This window comes from Leptopilina heterotoma, unplaced genomic scaffold (genome assembly GCF_015476425.1).
Source record: "Leptopilina heterotoma isolate Lh14 unplaced genomic scaffold, ASM1547642v1 Lhet_47, whole genome shotgun sequence".
Classification (NCBI taxonomy): Eukaryota; Metazoa; Arthropoda; class Insecta; order Hymenoptera; family Figitidae; genus Leptopilina; species Leptopilina heterotoma.
This window is the reverse complement of record NW_025111098.1, coordinates 3,098,127-3,121,803: the sequence shown is the minus strand read 5'-3', so window position 1 is coordinate 3,121,803 and position 23,677 is coordinate 3,098,127. Positions and strand designations below refer to the sequence as shown.

At 31.1% G+C, this 23,677-nt stretch overlaps 2 protein-coding genes across 3 annotated transcripts in view; one reads left to right on the top strand and one right to left on the bottom strand.

Annotated features, from left to right (window-relative positions):
- LOC122507533 (protein CLEC16A homolog) overlaps positions 1 to 17,557 on the bottom strand; it is a 33,842-nt gene extending 16,285 nt beyond the window's left edge. Inside the window, exons 1-8 of the mRNA XM_043620298.1 lie at positions 17,139 to 17,557; positions 14,362 to 14,490; positions 13,055 to 13,188; positions 10,403 to 10,551; positions 6,630 to 6,859; positions 4,693 to 4,882; positions 573 to 1,214; positions 54 to 174 (exon numbers count right to left, since the gene is read on the bottom strand). Of these exons, the coding sequence (XP_043476233.1) occupies positions 54 to 174; positions 573 to 1,214; positions 4,693 to 4,882; positions 6,630 to 6,859; positions 10,403 to 10,551; positions 13,055 to 13,188; positions 14,362 to 14,490; positions 17,139 to 17,212 (1,669 nt within the window). The 5' untranslated portion in view covers positions 17,213 to 17,557. The remainder of the gene's footprint in view (positions 1 to 53; positions 175 to 572; positions 1,215 to 4,692; positions 4,883 to 6,629; positions 6,860 to 10,402; positions 10,552 to 13,054; positions 13,189 to 14,361; positions 14,491 to 17,138) is intronic.
- A 688-nt stretch (positions 17,558 to 18,245) lies between these two features.
- Positions 18,246 to 20,132, top strand: LOC122507532 (BET1 homolog). Of its 2 annotated transcripts, none has more exons than XM_043620296.1 (4): positions 18,246 to 18,401; positions 19,444 to 19,534; positions 19,623 to 19,786; positions 19,883 to 20,132. In XM_043620296.1, the coding sequence occupies exons 2-4, from the start codon at positions 19,516 to 19,518 to the stop codon at positions 20,036 to 20,038; spliced, it is 339 nt and encodes a 112-aa protein (XP_043476231.1). In that variant the 5' UTR covers positions 18,246 to 18,401; positions 19,444 to 19,515; the 3' UTR covers positions 20,039 to 20,132. The 2 variants fall into 2 exon arrangements, with proteins under 2 accessions (XP_043476231.1, XP_043476232.1); XM_043620297.1 differs by lacking the exon at positions 18,246 to 18,401 and adding an exon at positions 18,476 to 18,580.
- The last annotated feature ends 3,545 nt before the right edge of the window (positions 20,133 to 23,677 follow it).

The following is a 23,677-nucleotide window of genomic DNA, read 5'->3' as shown; positions in this document are numbered from 1 at the left end:
TTAATAAAGAAAATAGGCGTAAACATTGAAACAGAACTAATTCAATAACTTACTTGTTTGACAACTTAATGTTATGATCTGTATCAATCTGTCAATTAGTATTCCGTTATACCAGTTCCTGGAAGATTCTTTAGTAGGTGATAATAATATGCTCAATATTTCAGAATGAACACCCTAGAAATATAAGATTAATAATATAACTGATACTACTAAATAACATTAAGAAGTTATCCGCAGTCGAATTTTTCGTAGACTTCCTTCGAATGGTCTCGAGCTAATTCGAGCACTCGATTGGATTTAAATTTAAAGTTTACAAATTAAACTTTAGAGAAAAGAAATACGTATCTAACATAAATTTTTTGCTTTTTGTTGAATTATTTTATTCTTTCAGATACCTAATGACAGTATATTGTCTTAACAGAAATGTAATATCAATTTGTTAGAAGCTTCTTGAACTAGATTTTAAGAAAAATTCTCAAAAATGACCTTGCTTATGTAACTACCAACTGCGGAAACCCCCTTAATAACAATTAAAAAAAATGTTGGCAGTTTACTTGTAATTAATCACGAACCTCATTATTTGCCAAAGCAAACAGGAGACACAGTGCAAACAGCGCAGCATAATCATTTTCAGTGCAACATAATGAATTCAAAATAGTTTCCAAAAATGGTTTATTTGATAGATTAGCTTGAAACTGATTCTGTAAAACTTGATGAGGAACCAGTGGAGTTTCTAGGGCTAGTCTTTGTTCCTTTTCTTCATCCGTGACATTTAAATGTTTTATTTCCTCAATAGTTCCCTGCGTAATTATAGCTTCCAGTTCGTTCAATGAGCTAAAAGTATCTCCTTTGGTAATAGAATCGTAAGAAGTACTTGGCATATTTGAATCTACTGCTTTTTCCATATCATAATCTTCTTCAACGCCGCTTTTACTGTTATCTTCTTCTATTTTGATGGGATCAATTAAAGATTCAGCAAGGTTTTCCAATGACTTTTCTAAAGTTTCTTTTGGAGGCGTAAAAGCAATGCATTTACTCAAAACCAAGTCAATATAATCTTCTAATATTTTATTAGATCCATTTTGAACAGCATCTAAGCTTGACATTAAAATAATAACAGCTAATGTTTTAACTAGAGGTCCATGTGAAATTATCAAAAACACTTGCGAAAGAAGAAACAGAGCTACCACTATACTGACATGTTTTTTCTCCATCTGGTAAATAAAAATATTACATTAGTCAATATTTTAGGTTTAGACTTGAAATATTAGGTACTTATTTTGTCTTATTCATTCTTCCCGACTACAAACTTTATGTTTCTTCAATATTTACGTCATTTTACTGTTTGGCAAATGTACACTACCGGCGGTAGTTGTGCGATCTCTACTTTTCTGATGACTATTAAATAACTGTAAACTTGAAAAAAAATAATAACTAAAATTATTTTCTTTTTATTTTCAAAAGCTGTTAAAATTCGAAAAAATGGCACCCTAACGACAAAAAAATGTTAATTTTTCAATCACATATTTAACAAAAACCCAATTTTCAGCGATTTGTCTAATTTTTAATCATATTTTTCTGTAGAATTGAGATTTTTTGCAAGAATTTATCTAAGTACATTCCTGTAGAAAGTGCAAGTCGTGAAAGTTGTATCCAGAAAATTCGAGAAATTATTATTATGTACTACTAAGATGCTAAAAAAGGATTAGTTAAATATTTTTCTCAAGTTACAAGTTATGTAAAAAAAGTATAGGTCGCACAATTACCGCCGCAGTTGTGTATTTCTTAAAAACCATTTTTATTCTTTATTTTGATTCCCTAGATAGAAAATTGCTTAATTTCAAACCTTTGAGAAAACCCATGAAAACCATTTATCCGAAAGTTTATGTTTTATTCACACCTTTAAGAAGACAATTTTTAAAAGAACAGATATGTATCAATAATAGCAGACAAAAATAAATATAGAAGCGAGAATACGTCGAAAACATCACGCTGAACAGGTCGTCTTCAGGTTTGTGTTAAGTAAACCTTATACACGGAAAATCTTTACCCAAGAATTATTGCTAAATTTGTTCAAGAATTGAGGATATGAGAAAAAAACAGTAAATGCTGCAGATCGGCAGGTTGAAATATTATTTTAAGCTTTTCGTAAATAGTAATTAATATCTGGACAACTTGTTGAATTTTCATGAGGAATTCCGGAACTGGTTTAAGAATCGAAAAATATGAACTGCGAGAAAAAAATTTCTTTCTTTGATAATTCAGAAATTCTTCAGCGCGCAGTGACTGAGATTTTCAATAGCAGTATCAAGAACAATTATTTCGAAGCCATTACAAAAACACCTGGAAATTCTTTAATGAATATTAAATTTTTCTGAAAATATTCTTCATTCATTTCCAAGTCCTCAATTCTTGAATAAATTCAGGAATAACTCTTGAGCAAAGATTTTCCGTGCAGTACTAGAGAAATTATCATTTATCAGTTTTAAATACTACATTAAAATGTAAAATATTAATAAATTAACCTCTTATGTGCATGAAATGGTTATTATCAAGGTGAATATTTCTTTTAAAAAAGAATGGTTTTAAAAAATGGTTACTTTTTGAAATATTTTTGTTGAAGATTTTTTAAATGTTCAAAATATAAATATTTATTTTTAATTCAGTACACGGAGAAAAATGAGTTTCCGGAGAAAATTAGCTGTTCACATGCATTTTTCTTGCCCATGGGAGAAAACGGACGCCATTTTCATACAAGTCGAATAAGTGAATAACTTTTACTCCCTGTCGTCTGCTATCTGAAATCGCCACTTTTGTGCATTAGGAATAAAAAATATCGTAAGTAACACGAGAATAAAGGTAGCCAATTTCTTTACGATAATTTTTGTGACACTCGTATCGGCCCTCGACCTCCACTCGTGTCACAAAAATCACCGTAAAGAAATGGCTGCCTTTATCTTCTTGTTGCTTAATATACTATTAAGTGGGGTTCAGTGGGAATTTAATAGCTGTAGAATAGCGCATTATTTCTGTTATTTCGCGTTCATTTAAAAGGAATCTTAATAATGACTATGGTAAGTGCAGAATCTATGAAATATGTATGCAAGTATGTCAATGAAGAAGTCTATGTAAGAAGGCCATCTGCTTTTAAGAGCTTAAGGCGGTGTTAAAGTCAATTTGATTTTTACATTGAGCTTCAATGGGGAAATCGCATCGACTATGTATGCAGCATTCGCTACATCCAACGAATAAGTCAGCTCGCAAAGCCTTAGACTTTCTTGATGGTGATGCTCAGTAAGAGCAAACACTTGAAATGATAGATATGGCACATGAATATTTTCTAATTGTCATAATTGAACTGTAATAATGAATGATAATAGTTGAACAGTAATGCATACAACAGAATTGTTGTCATTTGGAATTGTCAATGAGCTTAATAGATCTGTTATTTGAATTTGCCAAAACCGACGTATAACGCAGATTTGTCATTTGATAGACCCGGCATGCAACAAAATCGTCAATTAACTTGGCCTACATTTAACAGGATTGTCAATTAACATACATGCGTATCAAAATATTGAGTTTCAAGCAAATTTGGCTAATTTTTCAAATTTTTTTAGTCGCCACAATGAATTTTTCAAATCTGACATCAAATTCGGAATGACTGGCTTAAGAAATCTAGTGACGTCCAGTGATACTAAAATAGAAGTAGATACACATATGTGCCTTGAATCATAGGTGACACGACTTTTTATGGGTGATATATGTGTCATGAACTGTTAAGGGGTTAATTTATACAAGATTGAAATCGAGATTTCTAACGTATTCTCACATTGGAAGCAAAATAAACCAAATAATATTTGAGTTATGTCCTAGTCTTTTAAATTTTATTTGAAGGTGCTCCTTAGTTTTATTTATAAAATATTGAAAGTATAGGATACCCATATTTAAGAAAAGTAAATGTGAAATAATAAACATTCTTAATCTTAGTAAAAATAATTAAACTTGTAAGTTAATTTAATTCATCTTATTATTTAAACTTTTATTAGAGAAACACTGAAAATAAAAGGTTCTAAATTAGAGCTGATTTTCGGTATTAATGTAGAACCAAATGACGATTTAGTACCCAAAATTGGTACTAAATTAGTACCTTTCTTTTTACAGTGAATAATTGATAAACTTGTAAATATAATTTTGTGCATTGCTTTAGTGATTCTGATAAGATTGGAAACGAGAAAAGCATATTTTCCCTTGTGTACTATTCAATGTAAACGTCACTCCAACATTTGAGATTTTCTTTCAACATGTGATTTATAAAAAATTAAATTTTTAACAGTGCAGGATGATATTTTAGGCATGATTAATACACTGAACAAAATTTGAGCTGTCAGAACTACCAGCTAATGCGGCTTGTGTATTGAATCGAATGTTAAAAGGATTGAGATCTTGTCTTCGGATAGCAGGTGGCCCATAGGAATGAAATAATTAGTCCACTGTTTGGAAACAAGCTAATTGATAGTGCAACTTGGCTTGTCGTAAGTCGCTTGCTTATCTTTGAGTAATATACTGCAATCCCACAAACGGATATCAATGCTTTATTATAAATAAGAGGATAGAGCGCCACTGCGCCACCGATACTAATTTATTTTTCTTTACCCAAATTTTCTTCAGTATAGTCTAAAAATTACTTACTTTGCTATTATAAGTATTTTTGTGTTTTACGAGAGAGTATATATAAAGAGGAATCAGAAGTTTACGAAGTAAATGTTCCGTTAAGACTTTATTTAAATCTTTTATATTTAAACAAAGAATATCATTCAAATAATGTAAATGATCTAAATGTTCAGCTACAAGATCAGACAACCTATTTTGGCTTTGATGACTGCAAAAGACAAAAGTAAAATAAGTTAATACCATTTTCAAAGAATAAATGTTTTTAATACTAATCTAAATTTTAAAAAGGCAGTTTATAATAAAAATTAGTAATATTATTCGCACATGAAACAGTGTTTCAATATTATTTTAATAAAAATGAAATAGTAAAACATTGAAATACGAGTTCATGAAATTACAAAATAAATCGAAGAGCACGAATATTTATATTAAAAATTACTAGTCCTTGTAAAATGAGCAGAACTCAAAATTGCTTGTCCATCCCGTTTTTTATATTAACTTAAATTAAATTTTATTCTGTTAAAAACAGTTTCTGTTAAAATTAGGCAAAAAACGATCCCTCAACAAAAGAATTAACAAAAATTGGCTGATTTTACAACGTTTTGTAAAATTCCTAAAATAATAAACATTTTTCAACGTCCTCGAGATTATTTTAAACCTAATTTTACATACAATCAAAACATCTTATTGGCAATTTTTTTCAAAAATGTGCAAGGTGTTAAATTTAGTTCGGAAAATGTGGAAAAATTTCATAAATTTTCATTCATGTAAGTTTCCGCTGCAAACTTGTGAAAAATATTAATGATCCTTGTTTTCAAGCTCTGGAAATTTAATTATTCTCTATTCCTCGCTTCTTACCGGGACCTCTAGCGATGGAAGGAAAGGTCCTAGGATCTTCTACTTAGGGCTCAAATTAAAGCTGAATCCCTCGATTAGAATCCTTGAAAATTACATTAATTTACCGCACTAATAACCTAAAGGTCTTTTTGATTTTGAACTTTGAACATCTCTAGCGATGAAACAAAAGATCGTAAGAGCTTTTACTAGGACTCAAATTAAAGCTTAATCTCTCGACTACAATCTTTTATTTGCAGAGCAGCCAAAGTAAACTCTTGTACGTTTATTAACCTTCCTTATAGATGTAATGGAGACATATAAGTTTGTCAACGTCACACTGAAAAACTTTGGTCTAGAAGTTGACTTTCAATGTAAAACTGTTGCGTTAATGACAGGCAAACCTCCTACTGTTATTTTGGGTGAACGAGTCATCCAATTAGTCCAACGGCTCAACTTTGGTGGTGCAAATTTTAGCCTACTGGTGGACATTTACCTGTTTATTTGCGATCTCGGACGATTTTCCTGATTTTATTTTCCTAATTGCACGTTAGACTATTACGATATTCGATTTTCAATTGTTTTCCATTCGTAAATTTTATATTGAATTAACCTTTTAGTTTGACATACATCTTCACAAAATCTAAAGCTTTCTCGTTTACAATTCCGTATTAAGAAAGCAATTATTATGAGCAATTATTATTGGAAGCAATTAATATGAGCGTAAAATAAAGAAAATTGATCATAATATATACTTAGTGTATGGGCGAAAAAATTCTTTTCGTGTCTAATTCGTGGATTTTTACACGGAAAAAAATAAATAAATCTCCCGAAATTAGCTGCCACAGCTAAGAAGTAAAAACTTGAGTGAGTTCGCTGTGACGGCGAACTTGTTAGCTGTGTGTGTCCCTATTTCAACTAATCAAGTTTCTATGCGTGTAAGGTTATTTTTAAATTTGAACCCACTTTCGCAATTCAACCTTTCTTTTACTGTGAAACTTTCTATCCTTTATCTCTTTTTAACCTTAACTTACCATGAAACTTACAGGAAGACAGAACAGCTATAAATGTATTTCAATATACTAAAAGTTTATAATTTTTGTAATAAAGGAAATACTTACTCAGCATCATTTCTAACACACGTATCTAATTCTATGATATGATTTCCAATAAACCAAACAAGGTTACTGAAGTAAGGAGCTGCTGTTTTATCTCTTATAAAAGCTAACATAGAAGCATCTTCAACTCGATAAACATTTAAAGTTAAAGTGCGTACTGCAATACGGACCATTCCTTCAGAATGATTGAAGAACTTTATCGCTTCAGTATATAGTGGAAAGTCATTCGTGTGCTGAAATTTTTAGTAATAATATTAAAATATAAAATTTTATTTGGAATTAACTTTCCTATTAAAAATGTCTAACAGAAATCAGAAGATCCTAATAGATGACAAATAGATTTATTATAAACTAAACAATACAATAATATTACTAGGGGAGAGTGGTCCTAAGTTGGCCGTGGGCCTAAGTTGGCCACCCTGCATTTCTCAGAGATGGTATACTGGACGAATCTATAATTTTGTGGTATGATATATTGATAAACCATGATATAATTTATGGACCTAATTATAATCTAAGATTCTCCTAGGCATTGTCAAGACAATAATATTGTTTACGACCAAAAAAATTTAATTTTTCTTGTTTTTTCGAGAGCAGCTACAAGAGATAAACACAGTAAAAAAAAAATCTTATTTTAAGGCACGAAAGCTGCCTTAACTTAAGATGCAACATTTTTAAGACAGTCAATGTTGAATTTACGCACGTTTTTCGTATCCTCACTGCAAAAATAAGTATCTTATTTGATATCTTAAAATAAGATGTAAGATGGAAAAATGGTATCTTACATCTTAAAATAAGATGTTTTCTAAAGTATCTTACTGATTTTCAAGATGCTTTATACGTCTTAGATATTTCTTCTATCTTAAAAAAGTAAGATACTTCTGTAAGTTTTTTAAAGTATCTTAAATTAAGATGTTTCTGTCTCAATAAGATGTTTAGCTATAAGATACTTGTGAATTGTAAGATGCGAAAAAAATTTAAGTTACTAAAAACTAAGATGCATAAAATGTCTTACATATAAGCCCATAGTTAACCTCAAAACTTTTTTTCTGAAAAATATGCTGAAAATGTGTACGAAGATGCTTTTAGCATCTTAAATTAAGACATTTTAAATGACTAAAAAGTGACTACAATAACATCTTAGAAATGACTACAAAAACATCTTAATTAAGATACTTCTTTTTGCAGTGCTTTAACATTATAGCAGATAGTGTTGAATTTAAGGCAGCTCTTAAATTAAGATTTACTTTTTACTGTGAATAATTAAAAATTTCTAAATGAGTGTGTGCGCTAATTCCTTTATTTAATGTTGTAATAAGAGGTTCTGTTGATTTTTTAATTAAATTTTTTTTATTAGCGTAATAATTTGAAACTTGTAAAAATCTACAGTGGTCCTAAGTTAGCCACCTATTGTTTTTGTTTGTTTTTATTTATGTTTTACTTCTTTTTTGTGTTTTTCATCACGAGAAAGACCGTAAAAGTGTAACGTAGGAATTAAACAAAGACAAAAAATGGTTTAAAAAACATTAGAAAAAATGAAGTACAAAAACGCCTGTCTCTACAGCCATCCACCACTGTAAATAAATGAAATAAAATATTGCTTCATTTTCTAAACAAAAATAGTTAAATAATGCGTTTTTATTCTCCTAAATGTATCAAATTTGTAAAATTTCTGCGTAATTGAAAAGAATATGCATTTCTTCCTTATACTCAAGCGAAAAAAAGTGGTGGCCAACTTAGGACCAGGGGGTGGCCAACTTAGGACCGCTATTTCTGAAATGTCCAAAATGCAGCTTTTCACTATTTATTGTATTAAGACTACAAAAGCCATTCTAAAACGTTCTAAATACCACAAAATTATAGCAAAACGATCTCTGAACACTAATATATACTTGCCGAAGTGATTAAATTTCATTTTGTTACTATTTTCGACCAATTTGCTTAGGCGGCCAACTTAGGACCACTCTCCCCTACATATTGTATTTCATTTTTGTGTATGGAATGAATTAAGATCTATAAAGATTCAAATGAACGTTACATATTTAGAAATTTCTTACTTGTTTTGCTAATAAAAAACTTTTAAAACCAAACTTTGAATCCAATAAGAGACCGTCAACAAACCACGTGTTTCAAAATAATAGAAGCCATTAAAATTCTATATCCAATACGATCATTTTAGTATATTTCTTTAGGCATTTTTATTAGGGTTCTTGTTATATAACAAAACAAACATTATTTTTAAATTACTTTTTAATAAAAAGGCCTAAATGCAGTTATTTTGGTTCCTTATTTTATACATATATTTTAGAGCTGTGCAAAATTCGAACCGAACCGAGTTTTGTTCGGTTTTGGGGCGCTGAAATGTCGAATGTCGAATATTCGACATCCGAACTGGGCTAGTTCGAATGTCGAATATTCGACATTCGAACTGGGCGACTGAAATGTCAAATTTTAGAATTCGACATTTTAGCGTACTAAAACCGAACACAACTCGGTTCGGTTCGAATTTTGTAGTAACTCGAATGTCAAATATTCGACATCCGAACTGGGCTAGTTCGAATGGCGAAAAACCGACATTCGAACTAAGCTAACTCGAATGTCGAATTTTCGACATTCGAACTAGGCGAAAAAATTCGAACAGTTCGGTTCGAATTATTTTGCACAGCTCTAATATATTTACCATCTAGTTTCGAACTTTTACAGTTCCTAATTCTAAGATTAATCCGAGGTGCAAACAACTAAAGAATTTGGTGTACACCTACAACAATAATAATTCAGTAATTTACGGTAATTAATGGTAATTCATATTAGTAATGCAATACAAGAGTACACCATAATTCACGAGTTGTTCACCCCTTGGATTAATCGTATTTGAACCTCTTTATTACAAAATAATTTTAAAAAACGGTTTTAAGTGTCTAGTACGGTCTTGTGTTCTGGGTCCGAAAAATTGATTTTTTTTCTTTACATATTTTTTAAGTGCTATAGATTCCAACACTATGTAAATTTTAGCCTAATAAATATTAATGAATATGTCCATAGTCGAATGTTTTTGTTTATTCGCTCTTAAAATTCTTTTTAAATTTCCAAGTACCAAAAAATTAATAATAAATACAAGCCAAAAATCTTTCTTCCGTACAAATCTTTATACGGTGACAAGAGAAGAACATTTTTCAATTTTAAATCAAAATTTTGATAAAAATCTTGAACCGTCAAAATACTCGTGTTTAAGCAATGCTTTAAACAATAGCAAAAATTAAAATTCTTTATTAACCCTCCGAGAACACGTTTATTTTTTTGATCACGGACGGAATATAATTTCAATGTAACTGAGTCAGTTTTCATGACACTAGTGTTTCCTCAGAAGGTTTTCATATATAATACCTATAATATAAAATGACTTTATTTTGAATGGAAAGTGCCCCTAGCGGTTTAGTAACCATAAAAAAAATTAATAAAAAATTAAAAATCAAATTAATTAAATTAAAAATTAATGAACTAAACTGTTTTGTTGTCAGAAAAGAACCGACAGTCGCCATCAATAGCGAATTCTCTCCGTGTATGCAATAGAAAAATTACTTTAATATCACAGGTAGGGTCCCGACGTTGGTATTTAGTTCTGATTTGGTGTCGAAAGCAGTTTTCAACGTTCTTCCAACATGGGATACCGACAATCGACATGGAATAGACGTTGACTTTCGACACCAAAGGAAATATTATCGTCCACTTTATGAATAAAAATCGCCAAATAGAAAGACAACAAACTTGTTGTTTACCTCGTTATAAAAGAAGTGAATAGTATGTGCATTTAACTTCAAGCTTAATGTCTTCAGAAAACTTATATAGTATGCCATTACTTCTTCGTCACTGAAATCGAATTTATGAACAATGATGCTGTTCACATGGTTGTTACTCAGTAAATAATCTGAAAATAAAAATCCACATAAATTAACTAACACTTTTAGTTATAATAATTCAATGCATTCATGTCGGAATTTATAAGTTAAATAGTGTAAACTGTATGTTTATTTATTCTCATTTACATGACGTATGCCATAGATAAAAATCCATTCGTAGAGTTAACTTTATTTGGATTTAGCGAACTTTCTATAACAAAGAGTCATACACAAAACATAAAGTACGAGTTTAAGAATACTTATGTACTTTTCTAATTTCGATTGGGTCACGTTACTTAAAACTTAAATATTGATAATCTTGTATTGATAGGCCTGTCGTGGTGGCGGGGCTTTTCACTAAGGGACAACCAAAGAGCAAGAATGGAATCATCGAATTCTAGGTCTAATCTAATCTAATCTGACACCGAGATCGAGCTGGATTTTCCTCAAGAGGGGAAAGTAAGCACCTAGGTTATAGAACCCATTGTACCAAACTCCAGTTCGCTCGTTTGTAGCAACTTCTTAGAGTCCTGTTCTTCTCCAGAAGTCCAGTATCTCTTCTATCGATAGGTTGCTCACCTGCTTAGGGTCAATAATTGCTTGACCCCAGCTAGATAGCCTGATCCTAGCTAACGCTGGGCATTCAGATAATATGTGAGTCGAAGTTTCGTTACTTTCCCCACACAGTCTGCACATAGGTGAAACTTGTCTGCCTATTTTATGCTGATGGTAGTTCAATAGTCCATGACCCGTAAGTAGACGAACTACGGTTCTAACTCTGATCTTATCGAGTTTTAGGAGATCGCTCGCTCGCCTATTGTTGAGTGCTAACCCTAACAGAGTTTTCGCTTGCCTTCCCACCCCAACGCTCGCCCAATACTTCTCATGTTCCTTTTCACCCCATCTTTCTATGGCTCCCTTAACCAAGCATGGCATTATTGCCACTGCTGGTTCAGGACCTATAAATTTCGTCTCGGAACCGGTTTTCGCCAAGACGTCTACTCTTTCATTACCCTTGATTCCCGAGTGTCCCGGTACCCAAATCAATGAAAGTCTATTTACTGAACCCAACTCATCTAGTACGCTGCGGCATTCCCAGACGAGTTTTGATTCTATTGTGGGATTTTTCAGAGCCCCTAAGGCCGCTTGACTATCCACACAAATACTAATCCTCTTGCCCTTTGTTCCATTTCGAATGGATATTTGGGCGCAAGTTAAAATCGCACAGACCTCTGCCTGCCAGACCGTGGCATATTGTCCTAATGACTCAGCCACTTTAATGCGGCCAGTTTTCCGATAAATTCCGAAGCCTGCACCGCAGTCCATCTTGGAGCCATCTGTATACCAGACTTCGTCCCCAAGTGGAAAACCTTTCTTCCAGTCTATTCTGGAAGGTGTAATGATCTTAAAGCGGGGTTTAAATTTCACCCTCTTGATCATTCTATCTTGCACCATACTTAATTCTGGTATTGATAGAATTGAGCGTGGAAGCTTGGTGTGTAAACCACCAACCCTCCACCTTCCCTGCGCAGTTAACCTGCTCATAGTAAGAGCCGCCTTTTTCACCGCGGCAATATGCAGAGGTACCTCGGCAAGCATGAATCCCAACGCAGCTGTTGGCGTGGTCCCCATTGCCCCCGTAATACCCCTGAAAATCATTGCCTGTAGTTGGCCTAGTTTCTCTTTAACCGTTATCAGTTAAGTCCTAGACCACCAGACAACCACCGCGTGAAGAAACCTTGGTTTTAAGATCATCTGATAGAGCCAGTTGACCATATTAGGCCTTAGTCCCCATGATGACCCTATCGCCCTTCTACACGCCCAGAACGCGGTACAAAACCTGCCATACTGATATTCGAAATGTTCCCTCCAAACCAGCTTTTTATCTAGGATTACTCCCAGATACTTAGCCGATTCAGAAAAGGAAATCTCTTTTCCATAAAATATCGGTTTTTTCAAACTCGCTACCTTATATTTTCTTGTGAAAACTACTACGTTCGTTTTCTCCGGGTTTACAGAAAGTCCAGTCAGATTGCACCAATCCCTGACAATCTTAAGTGCACGTTCCGTAAGTTCTAAGAGGGTCTCGATTGCGTGCCCTCTTATAATTATAAGGAAATCATCCGCATAACTTTGCGTATAATAACCCTGGCTATTGAGGTTCCTAATTAACTCATCTGCCACCAAGCACCACAATAAAGGAGAAAGGACTCCACCCTGTGGGCACCCTTTTGAGACCAGGCCTGTTACCTTAGCCTCACCATATTCCGCTTCCAGGGCCCTTTCTCGAAGCATGCTATCGATCCACTTAACTAGCGGCTCGGGCACACCTCGCATCCTGGCTGCCCTACAAATGGCTTTACTAGAAGTGTTAGGGAAGGCACCTTCGATATCTTTTATTAATTATTTGTTAAACAGGCCTTATAGAGATCTTCTGACATTTTACTGACATGAATAATAATTATGTATAATAATATGTATCGTGTGGCACAGTCAGAATGCTGATGTAATTAAGAAGTAAGAAATACTTACACAAAGATGTTTCATTGCGAATGTTCTCAAACAAGATATTAAGTGTTTGAAGTAATTGTACACATACGTAGCTGCCACATTTTTGTTTCATTATTCGTAGAAAAAAAGACAACATATTTTTCTCCAGGAAAAAGCTGTAAAATAACATCACTTATTACATTTCTCATAACTAAGATACATTTCACAGAAATATCCAAATATCATTGAGATGACCATAAGATATACAATAACAAAAGCATCACACATGCAAGTTACAAAAAATACAAGAAAATGCGAAAACAACATTCGCAAAAGTAAAATATGAAATGATACAAATATATCTGAAGGGTGAAATAACAAAAAAGACCCCTCACAAAATACAATGTAAACAACTTTCGGTTTAATTAAATGAAATCTCCTTCAGGACATACCCTGTATACGGGTAGGGCTGCGCACGAGACGAGACAAGTCGATATCCTTAAGAGTCTCGTCTCGGTCACGTTAAAGTTTCGAGAAAAATTTTTAAAGAAGAAAATAATTAATATTTGAAAGAGAAATTATTTAATAAACATAAAAATTTATAAATTACATGTTAGTATTAACAAAGTAAGGATTAAATAATTTGTAATTCTGCTTTTAAGTCAGATGAAGCCCAAGAATTATTATTTTCTAGCTTTCCTAACAAAATATAAGTCCCTAAAGTTGGCATCGTCGCTCAACGTCGAAAATTATTAATTGAGAGTTTTAAAGATTCAAATATCACTAACTCCACCTCTTTTATTTACTCAAGAAGTTAAAAAATTTTGCATTCATTATGTAATACATTTAATTTAATGTTTAGTATGTACGAGACTCTCGATGAAAATCCGACACGAGACTAATACAGGTCTCGATCTCGTCTCGGTCTCGTTGCGAAAAATCGAGACGAGACCGAGACTTTCCTTTCTCGTGCGCAGCCCTACTCTTTTGTCATGCCACCCTTCATATTTTTCCTTTCCTATTTTAAACAGAAAATTGTTCAGTGGTATTAAGGTACAGCCACAGCTCGCTGCTGCCTGCGCAGGTCCTGAGATACAATGAGAGTGAGGGAGAAAAAGCATGAATTTGAATTTTCTTTCTCCCTTACTCTCATTGTATCTCAGCTTGCTCAGCGAGCTGTGGCAGTACCTTTAACGCAGATATAAACAATATTTTTTCTCTGTGATTTTACACAGCATAGAAATAGTATTTAAACTACTTTAAACAGAAATTTTCAAAATCCTACTCAGAAAATTAACAAAAATCAATCACATATGTACATAAAAAGGAAATCCTTTATTAATACTTACTCAAAAACGCTACTATCATTTTGATCGCCCCATATTAAAATTTCAGCTATAGATCTTAAGGTTTCCACCAACAAACCTCTATTATTATCCGAAACAGTTTGATTTTTTGACAGGATATTATATAAATATCTAGAAAATATTTAAATGGAATCTTATCAAATTAAAGATCGTATGAAGCAATAAAAATTGAGATTAATCGTAATTCAAAACAAAAAGATGGGGCCATTTTTTCCAATCTACCAGTTTCATGTTTTATTTTTACAAATTTATTTTTAAAAAGAGGAATACAATTTTTATTACACAAAAAATACCAAAATTATTTACCATTTTGAAATATTGTTTTTTTAAGTATTTTTTGGAAAAAATAAATTGGTTCAAGTGACCCTCTACCTTTAAATTTCGGAGACATTTTTTCCACATTTCGGACCATCTTCATTTTTTTTATAAAGATTCAGAAATTTGATCGTAAAGACATTTGATCGAAAAGTCATTTGATCGAACAGACATTTGATCGAATACACATTTGATCGAATAGATAGACTTTTCGTTCATATGCCGTTCGACCCGCAGTGACTATTCGTGCACCTCAACAAAATGCTGTGAACATGTTCAAAAAATTCGTAGTAGATTCAACCAGTTGATTGGCAATCATATACATAACATCAAAAATCAAAAATCAACTTTTGAAAAATATTATGCAGGTTTTATTAGACCTGCAATTGATTCACACAAAATGCCAAAGAAGTGTAGTTGTGAAATAGAACCAAATTCATACAATTATATTCTTTTAAATTGCAGTTCAAGTTCTGCTTACATTTACCCCGAGTAAATGTAAAAATACTTTATTATTTACACAGTGCAACAGCATTTTTATTTCTGGGATCGCATAGGGTGATTTTTATAGGTTTTTTGATGCCGAACGCGAATCCGTAATCAGAATTGTTCCATCACCATAGATTTTTGAGAAATTTGACCTTGAAAATTGAAAAAAGGCCGTTTTGAGGTACTTTTTGGTTTTTTATCAGGGTATAAAAAATTTTTCTAGAGTTTTCATTATATGCGTACGAAAGCCCATATCCTCCTTAACAATTTCCAATTTGGACCTTTCAAAAATATCTATTTTTCGATGAGTTATCTTTGTTTGAAGTTCGCGTCGTATCGTAAAATCAGCAAAAATGCCGTTTTTGAGGTATTTTTGTATTTTTTATCAGGGTACAAAAATTTTTCCTACTGTTTCCATGATATGCGTACGAAAGATCATATCCTTCTTATCAATCTCCAATTTTTGACATTTAAAAAATATCTATTTCTCGATGAGCCATCCTTGTTTGAAGTTCGCATCGTAACGTCAAATGGGATAACAGTGAGAAAAATATTAACATAATATTAATATTATAATTATTAACCCATTAAATCTCAAGCAGATACCATTATTCATCAAAGAAACTATTACATTCTTAGGAAAATCAAAAATAAATTGACCATTGTTTTTTTTTGTTTATCATTTCAAATTTTTTAACAATAATTTAACAAAAACAAAGAAAACTCATCAAAAAATAGATATTTTTAAAATGTTTAAATTGGAGATTGTTGAGGAGGATGTAAGCTTTCGTACGCAAATCATGAAAAACCTAGAAAAAATTTTTGTATCCTGATAAAAATCCAAAAAGTATCCCAAAAACGTACTTTTTTCAATTTTCAAGGTCAAATTTCTCTAAAACCTAGGGTGATGGAACAATTCTGATTACGGATTCGCATTCAGCATCAAAAAACCTATAAAAATCACCCTATGCGATCCCAGAAATAATAAAAAAGTGAAATTCTGTTGCACTGTGTTATTAACTAAATTGACAAAATTCGAAAATCAAAGTCAATTTTTGTTACAGTTTTAATTAGGAATAATTATACAGGTTTGTTTGATTTTTAGTATATTTCTATGCAAATACGAGTAAAAATATTAAAACTGTGAAACTTTGATTTTCAATGATTTATGTATGAAGAGATAACTTGGAGTACGGCATTGGCAATTGTCCTCTTTAAAATATAAGCAATACTCAGAACCTCTTATAGGTGAGCCTGAGCTGAGGTTAAAATATTGCCGTCGTAATTAATTTTAAATCTTTAAATTAATCTCAAAAATCAACTGTTTACATTTAAATGTACAGAATTGTCCTTTTGTACAAAAGTACTCCTAAAAATTAAACTTGGTTTTATTTTAACTTATAAGTAAAATTATAGTTAGTTAATTAATTTTCTCCCAAAGTAAGTCTACTTATTATTTAAAAGTGTTATGTTTATTTAAGCAAAGAATAATTGGTGAGGGGCTCCGAAATATAGAAAACATCCTCGCACAAATAGAAAATCGACAAGGGCAGGTTAATATAAGTCAAATTCATAAATTCATTGTTTAACACAACTACATATTAGAATAGTTTAAACGGTGATTGCATTTTTTAATTTTCTCCCATGAATTACTATTAATCATTTCACACTGACAGCAAAATTAACTAATTTTTTAGATTCTTCGTAAACACAAAAATTTTAATGTCTTTATTTTTATGAAACAAATATCGTATCATTAGATTCGCAATTAGATTACAAAACGGAATTGACATATTCGTTCGATGAGGTTATAATCCTTGATAACAAATTGACACAAGTCTGATAAAAATGAATGAATTTATACGTTAATATTAACCTTCCCTTGATCATATTATATTCGGTGTATTATTGTGAGTATGAATAAATATTTAATGACAAAAAATATATATCCTTACTTAAGATGTTCTAAAGAGTGACGATTTTTTGGTTTCCAAAACCCTCCACCAAACCAACTGCGACTTCGAAACATTGTTTAGATTCTTTTCAAGAACCTATATGAAATTATGAATTCTTAAGTTTCAACTAAGCCTAAAGTTAAAAAAATCATAATCGAACACTATTTGATTCCATTTTCTGCTTTACCACATGCAAAACTTTCAATTGCTTTCAATCATAAAAAGGATAAAAAGAAATGTCAAAAACACGGTCATACATATATATGTAAACAAACTCAAGTGGGAGTAATGGAGCGGTCACAGCTCCATTAGGTTGAGTCCACAATAGCACCTTGAGTTATTTAATTATTAATTATATATATATATATTTTAATGAATTTATCACTTGGTAAAATTATTAATATTATTTTATTAATTTAATATTGTTTCGTTAGGTTTATGTTCCGTTGAAGTGTGCTAATGTAGACTCAACCTTAGGGTACAGGAATGCCTTCCTCGGACGAACGTGTCGCACTCGTATGTCATCATAAGTGCAAGAGAGATAGTGCTATCTGACCACCTCTCTTGCATTCTCATGAAATTCTGCGTTATGGAGCGTTTACACCTTCTGTAAAAATTGTCCAGAAAGGAAAATTTGCATTGGAGTAAGAGAGTCAGATACACAGTCTGCCTCTCTTACTCCAATGAAAAATTTTCCGTTTTGGAAATTTTTACCGAAGGTGTAATTGCTCCCTTAAGGTGCCGCCCCATGTCGACGTTAAATTATGAGAGTGAACGAGATAGAGATACTCTAAGGTTGAGTCCACAATAGCACCTTAGCGGAACGTAATCTTAACGTAATAATGCTAAGTATATTGTTCCGTAACGTTTAACGTTCCGTTCAAAGTGCTATTGTAGACTCAACCTAAGGCCGCAGTCCCATGGCAGCGTTTTGCGTTGCGTTATAATGAGAGAGAATACAGCAAATGTATATTATTATTTGCGTCTTTTTCTCTCCCATTACGACGCAACGCAAAACGCTGCCATGGGACTCCACCCTGACGAGTGACACGAGACTCCCTTTTATCTTTTTGCACCTATTGTAAACGCTCCATAAGATGACTTTCACGAAACTGCCCAATCCTGGCAGGAAGTGACAGGTTGCTTATTTACAATAACAAAGTCTGAAGTTTAACATTTATTTATTTATTACATTAATGTAGAACATGAGTTTACGAAAATATTCGAAAGAACTTTAGTTTAGTTGAATGTTCGATAATACAGGTATTCTTATTATTGATTATTTTTATTTGTCACTTAACCTTTTCATTAGTGGATTGAGTATATAAGTAGTGAGCTGCATGTTTTTTTATCTTATTCAAAAAGAGAAAATTGCGATTTTGTTTCATTTTTATATTTTCTTTAATATACACCAAAGATGCCACGTGTCCAAGTGGAATTTTGTAATTTAAGATTGATTTTCATTGCAAAGTGATTATTTGGTTTGGTCAACATTTTTTTATTATGATGGTTTCCCATATTTTGAACTGTTCTACCTCACGAAATGTCTGGAGATATTGGTTATTTCATAGCAACTTGAAAGCAAAGAAGAGGGAGAAATGTTCATTTTTCGTCAGCATTTTGGTTCCTCATTATAAGCAAATACATCGCACAAAATACATTGAAAACAATTTTCGGTCAATCTAATTGAATCATTCAGGAGACTAAAGTGTAATTTTGAAAAAATGTTTCGTCAGAAAAAAAAATTTTTCAGTATTTACATTTTTAAACTATTGTGAAAGTTTTAATTAATTTTACAGAGGATTTGACAAAATGGACTTTTTTCTAAAAATGCGATTTTTAATTAAATAACCTTTTCGTTTCTTTAGTGAAAAGAAAAATGTATTAGACTTTTAGAATTAAAAATAAATAAGTTTTAAACAATATTGACAATTATTGCAATTGTTGTGAAACATGAAATTGAAGCACTTGTATTTAATATATTTTTTATATATGTATATCTAACTAAATTCACTAGATGTGTGTTGGAATGAATTTCAAGCAAAAGCTAACTATAATGTTTCAAGAAGCTGTCCAGTTATTCTGGGTGTCGAAAATAACAGAAATTTATAATTTTTGCAAGGGACCGACAAAATAATCTCTTTGTATAAAAAACAATGAAATTAACTTTTAAAAAACTGCATAATTCGACGTCTTAAACCATGTAAATTAAATAATGAAGATCTTTCTCCGAAATTAATAAATTGCGTTGCGAATGAATAGGTAATTGATTGTGCAAATTAATTTTTATTTTGATGTTTTATAGGTTTGACGTTAAAGCATATAATTTACTTATTATGATACATTGCTAACATCTGCCAAAATTGATATCTTTAAAATGAGACGATCACATTCAGGTAATATGCGTGAATACTTTTGTTTTGTTGACAATATTAACTTCTAGTCACGAGACATTTGACAATTCGATATTATAATGACTTGCAGGAGGGTATGCGTACGAGCCGGTACCCAGTACATCCGCTGCTTCCCTGGAAGACGAAAATGAACGTGTTACAGACGAACTTCGAGACAAAATCCATGCTCTTAAATCATTATCCATTGACATTGGTGCAGAAGTGAAATATCAAGATAAAATGCTAAATGAAATGGTTATGCAGTAAAAAATTAGTAAAAATTAAAAACTAAAAATAAAAAATATGACATAATTAATTTTACATTTTACATAAATTGTAATATGTTTTCAGGATGAAGATTTCGAAAGGACTAGAGGATCTTTATCATCTTCAATATCGCGAGTATTACGTTTGGCCAAAGGAGGACACAATTGTTATATTATTTATATTTTCTTGTTTTCGATAGCAGTATTTTTCGTTTTGTGGATGGTTTTAAAACTGAAATGAATGCAACTATTTTTAATAATAATGTAAGAAACGGCAGAATTTTTATCAAAATCAATTTTTAAATATATATAATGATGAATGTTTTATTTACAAAGTTTGTGCCTGAAATACTGTAAAAACACTTTCTGACAATCACAAAGAAGATAATACTTAAGGGGCTATGTGCAATTAAAAGGAACTTGAGAAAGCTCAAAAAGTGGGGCTTTCTCAGTGTGCCGATTTCTCGAATGAAATCGCGCTGAGGGGAAAAATAACTCCATTGAACACCGAAATAATTAGTCGCTGAAATTTTCCACGACTTTGCAGAAGACTCTCGGATTTAATGGAAAGTGTTTTTAACCCTTGGGCGGGCAAGCGGCGTCCACTGGACCCCGCGAGTATGTATTTTTCAAATTTCCCCGAATCCGTATGAAAGAATGAGTTTATCCTAGAAATTCTGTTAAATATACTAAAAATACATCCAAATTCTTTTACAGTTTTCATATTCCAATTGTACATGATGCTACATGGATGTTTAAACTTTTTACCGGCACGAACGGGCAAGTGGGGTCCAGTGGACCCCGCATTGTCATAAGCATAAAAAAATTGCAATAACGTACACGGTAAAAAATATACTATGTGGACTACAGTACCACTTAGTGAAATAGATCAAATTTACAAATTGTGATATTAACAAATAACAAAATAGTGTTTTTATTTTAAGAAATTTGAGCCTACACCATAAAATTATGCCTTGCACTAAGAACGGTGTGTGTTGTTTTTCCCAGGGTATTTTGAAAATCTATCTGTTTGTTAAAATTAAAATCTTAATAATCTTTTTTATATTTTAATGCATTTAAATTCATAATATAATAAAAAAAAAATATATATATATATATACAAATATCTATGTTTTAAAGAGTTATACCTGTTTGGAGGCTTAAAAAAAGGGTGTTTTTAAAAAAATTTTATGAGTACAGTTTTAAATTATTGTTCGCAACATCGGCTTTTAAAATAAAAAAAATGTTTTTTATAAACTACATAAGATTATCTAGTGAAAATTTTAATCATGTGTACATGATTATAATTTTAGAATTCTTTTTAGAAGAATTGTGAGTCTCGCAAAAAAATCGCATTTTTCACCCAAAAAAATCGACTTTAATTCTTCATAAAAAAATCTTGTTTATCAATTTTAAAAATCGTGTGTACTTCACTAAATAATCTATCTAAGTAGCTAAAGTTAAATTTTCAGGCCAATCGGACGAAAATTTTTCCAGTTCTATTTCTCGCCGATTGGCAAAACATGGTTAATACGCGTTTGAAGTTTAAATGTTCTATTTTGACACTCAGGAATTGATCCAGAAAAATTAAATTTAAGAAAAAATTCAAATTGTTTTCATGCAAGGACGTTTTTGATTATCAATATAGGAATATCATAGTATATTTTAAGCCAATAAAAAAAATTGTTTTAAAAAAAATGCATTTGTAATTAAAATTTTCTATTTTTAAAATTTAGAATTTCTCCAGAAAACATAATTTTAAAGACATTTCCAAGTTGTTTTCATGCAAAGACTTAATAGATTATTAATCTAGGGATGTTACAGTATATTTTAAGCCAATAAAGAAAAAATCGACAAACAAAAAATGCCAAATAGGTATAACCCCGTAAGCGTTTTTAAAGCTTGCCCGCCCAAGGGTTAAAATTACATTAAAAGGTTTTCGAAAAAATAGATTAGGGTAGTTGCACCACTGAAAGAATTGACACCAGTAAAAGAACAAATTGATTATTATTTATCACGACATTTCACAAATTATAACTTTTAGTACTAAACAAAAAATATTTTTTAGTTCCTTATTTCTTCAAAATATAGTTTATGATAAAAAAATTAATTCAATATGCAAGTTACTTCTGAAAATAATTTTTTAATTTTTTGTTGGCTTATGAATATGACAAATGAACGAAGCGTAAACAGAAAAAAAGGTTACATCATGATACAGGTGCAATTAAATAATATTTCTGGGTACGTAATCAGGAAAATATGAATAATAGTAGGTTGCAAAATTGTTTCAAAATATTTATAACGTTTTTCATATAATTTTTGTTATTTTTAGACACTGTATTAATATAAATTTTATATATTCTTTCACTGGAAATTACGACTGTTCTTTCACTGGTAAAATGGACATTTTTCAATATTTGATTAAAATTTGATATATGTGACCTGGTCTATGAAAAGGAACCTTACGTGTCGAAAAATCATTTTTTACTTTTTTGTTGATTCGGATAGTATAGGGTTTGAAACGCTCTTTAAGATGGTGAAAACCAAAAAATCATAAGTTGATTAGAAGTTTAAAAAAAAAAATTTTTAAGTTAAAAGAAACAAGAGTAAAAATACGAAAAAACTGATTTTTTTTATTATAGGTACAAATTAAAATAACGAAGACGATAATTTTTTATTATTTAGAAAAGTTGACAGTTTCTTTGACAACTGTCAACAGTTAAAATTCAAATTTGATATCATATTCGTAATCAGCGACCTCAAAAACCTTATTACTGTCTTTTTTACAAAAAACGATCACTTTTTAGAGAAGTTGACAGCTGTCAACTGTCAAATTGTCAATTTAACATCATATTCGTAATCAGCGGCCTCGAAAACCCTTACAAATATGTGTCACTTATTTATACTTATTGTTGCAAGTTAGAAAACTTTGATTATTTTTTCTATGTTTGGGGAGTTTGTTATTAATTTATATAAACAATTATTTAAAAAAAAATTTCATTACTTGTATGTTATTTATTTAGATACTGTGATTCACGGTAAAGAAAATAAGCCTAAATCGATTAAAAAATATTAATATTTAAAAAAGTTACAAGAGTTTTTCTAAGTTAAACTTTAACTGCTGTTATCTCGAAAACTTGTTTTCGCACATAAGGTCCCTTTTCACTGTCCAGGTCACATATATTATGTTATATTTATAAAATTTGTATCATAGGCTTGAAATTCTTTAAAAATTTTGCTATTCATTGCATAAGTTTAAAACGAAATTCAAGAATGTCAATTAAAAGTAAAAAATATCGAAAGTATACATTTCCTTAAATAATGTTCTTTCACTGGTGCCACTACCCGACATTCAAAAAAATTTAGAAAAAGTGTTCTAAACTTTCAGCGACAGTCGAGGAAAATTGCAGAATTGCACACCTGAAATTTGCTTTTCAGTATTCTCAAGTTTCATCGACAGTCGCGGAAAACGAAAATTTGCTTTTTAAAAATATTATTTATTCATAATAATTCAAAATCTTGTCAATTAATTGAGCAACCTTTCTCCGTTACTAGATATTTTAAAAAAGTAGCCCTCGACTTTTTTTGTAAAATTTCTGCTAAAGTCGTAGAGTATTTCCAAAACTCCGTAAAGTATTTGTCTAAATCTGAGGGTCTTCGATTAGTAGCTTAAAATTTCAGCGACTAATTTTTTTCGTATAAAGGGTACGCATAAGTTATTGTCAAAGGATTTTTACACGTAAATTCTTATTTATCGAACCATGACAATTTTTCCCAAGTTTTTTAAAAATGCAAAAATACGAACATATTACACTGGCTAACAAAATGGTGTTGACCAAAATCTTATAGATTATTTTTGTAGTACTTATATAGAATCTGA

What these genes read in the sequence shown, in the direction of transcription:
- LOC122507532 (XM_043620296.1), top strand. An exon ending in ATAAAATGCTAAATGAAATG is followed by an intron (nt 19,787 to 19,882) that starts GTTATGCAGTAA and finishes ATATGTTTTCAG; the next exon opens with GATGAAGATTTCGAAAGGAC.